Genomic DNA, 2059 nt, shown 5'->3' with positions numbered 1-2059 from the left:
TGTGGGGTTGGGGGGAAAAAACGACTGTTTGTGCATGTTAAAACATCCCATTCACTTGGTAATGCCACGAGAACAAAGGGGGAAGGCACATTTGATCTGTCTGCACACTGTGTGGTTGCAGAGCTGAGTACAGCAGTAGCATAGGGGAACAATGACCTCAAAACCGAACAGGAAGCTTCCATGTTAGAAAGTGAAGCACTCAGTAGAGCATTGCTCTGTAGAGTGTGCTGTAGAAATTCAACGTAACATCTTCTAGTTAAATATAAATATTTAATTTAACAAATTTTCAGCTATGAGCTTTTCCAGATTACTTTTGCAGAATGAAAGAATTCCAGGAGCCTTTTTCTTTAAGGTTTTCTAAAATCAAGTGGTAGTAATAAAACAGCAATGTGCTCTAGAAGGCATGTTATTCTGTGAATAGCTAGAATCCCATCTTATTTTCCCACAAAGGCGAAAAAATAAGATTGTATTGTACAGAGCTCTAAGTATTTGGAGACTACTAAAAAGTTCCCTTATCATACACAATATTTTCATAATTTATACAAAGCCCTAAATCAAAAGTAAGGTTTGATTTTTATGAATAAACTTGAATTACAAATAAAAAAAATGTATTGTTAAAGTTGTATGAAAGTGGAAAACATTTAGACACCCCCAGACCACCAGTAAGGAGAGTGGAGGGGCGAGAGCTGCACCGGTGAGCTTTTGTGGAAGGAAGCATTACTTGTACTTTCCGTATGTGTGTGTATCTGTGGGTGCGGAAAACCTCAAACTGCAAGAGGTTTAAATGAATGCAAAATGTGTTGGTGGTCTTTAAAACATCTTCAGGCACAAGTTTTGCATCACAGCAATCTCTGCTAGAAAGGACACCATGAGGACTATCTCCTTCATCTTGCTTTTACTGGTATTTGTGATGGTTCAGAGAACCTTATCACAAGGTAAGTGAAACATCACAGATTTCAAGCAAGTTTCACCTTGATTTTTCTGCAATTTTAATGATTGATGGCAATTTCCTATTCAAAGGTGGCATCTCAACCTGTTGTCTGAAAATCTCTGGGACAAAAGTTCATCGAGACTTTCTGAAAAGCTACTACAAAGAAGACAGTTCATCATGCACTCAAAATGCAGTTGTGTAAGTTTGAAGAATTGACCTTGCGGATTGATTATTTGACAGACTGCATGTTATTTTACAGTGAATTTATTATGTTTTACTACCCTAAATATTTTCAGTTGAATGATTATCTTCACCAAAGAACAGGTTAATGAAAGGATGAACATTATTTTTACTTACACTGTGTCTCTTTTCTTTTTTCAAAAGATTTACAACATTTTCAGGGAAAAGAATCTGTGCCAGCCCAACGAATCTGTGGACAAAGACCAGCATGGCCTATCTGGATGGAAAGAACTGGGCGCGCAAACAATTAACCTTAAGTCACCGACACCCCTGATAGGGACATAACCCCTTACTGAAACACAAGAGCCCATCAAACCTCCTAAGCTGTATGAGTTTAACCAAATTCAAACTTTAGAATGTACCTCATTTTGTTAAATTAAACATTTATTGTATTTGATGTTTCTTTGAGTTTTATAATTTTCTTACTAATGTAAATATGTAAATAAGGTTTATGGTTACTTTAAACCGACTCAAGCTTGCCATAAACTTAGTGAAGATAAGTAATTAAGAAATGAAATATATTAAAAGTAGTGCACTTTACGCACTGATTTTTCATGTTTTCTTGTCTTCATTGCACTTCAATCTTTTTGATGAACAACGCATAGAAAGAGAGTGGTATAGAATGTTTTCTCCCCGTTTATATTGTCGAATTTCTTCCACCATTATCCATGCGATCGGAAGAGAACGCCATTGATTTCATGGAGTTTACATTAGACTTTATATCTGTTTCACCTGTTTGTAGGATGAAGTCATGTTTGTCTATTCATTAAGAAAAAAATTATACATTTAAGCAAAAATTCATAAATCTGTGAGGTGACTCTTAGGCAGAGATGGCAAAAGTACTCACTTTCCGTACTTGAGTAAAAGTACAGATACTTGTGTTAAAAA

At 35.7% G+C, this 2059-nt stretch overlaps 1 protein-coding gene across 1 annotated transcript in view; it reads left to right on the top strand.

The window, feature by feature from the left end:
- The first annotated feature begins 766 nt into the window (after positions 1-766).
- Positions 767-2059, top strand: part of LOC107091866 (monocyte chemotactic protein 1B-like) — a 12060-nt gene continuing 10767 nt past the window's right edge. The window contains exons 1-2 of the mRNA XM_015386044.1: positions 767-935; positions 1021-1129. Coding sequence (XP_015241530.1) covers positions 869-935; positions 1021-1129 — 176 coding nt within the window. The 5' untranslated portion in view covers positions 767-868. The remainder of the gene's footprint in view (positions 936-1020; positions 1130-2059) is intronic.

This window comes from Cyprinodon variegatus, unplaced genomic scaffold, assembly GCF_000732505.1.
Source record: "Cyprinodon variegatus isolate N-32 unplaced genomic scaffold, C_variegatus-1.0 Scaffold355, whole genome shotgun sequence".
Taxonomy (NCBI): Eukaryota; Metazoa; Chordata; class Actinopteri; order Cyprinodontiformes; family Cyprinodontidae; genus Cyprinodon; species Cyprinodon variegatus.
The sequence above is the reverse complement of the archived record's forward strand: the minus strand, read 5'-3'. Positions and strand labels throughout refer to the sequence as shown.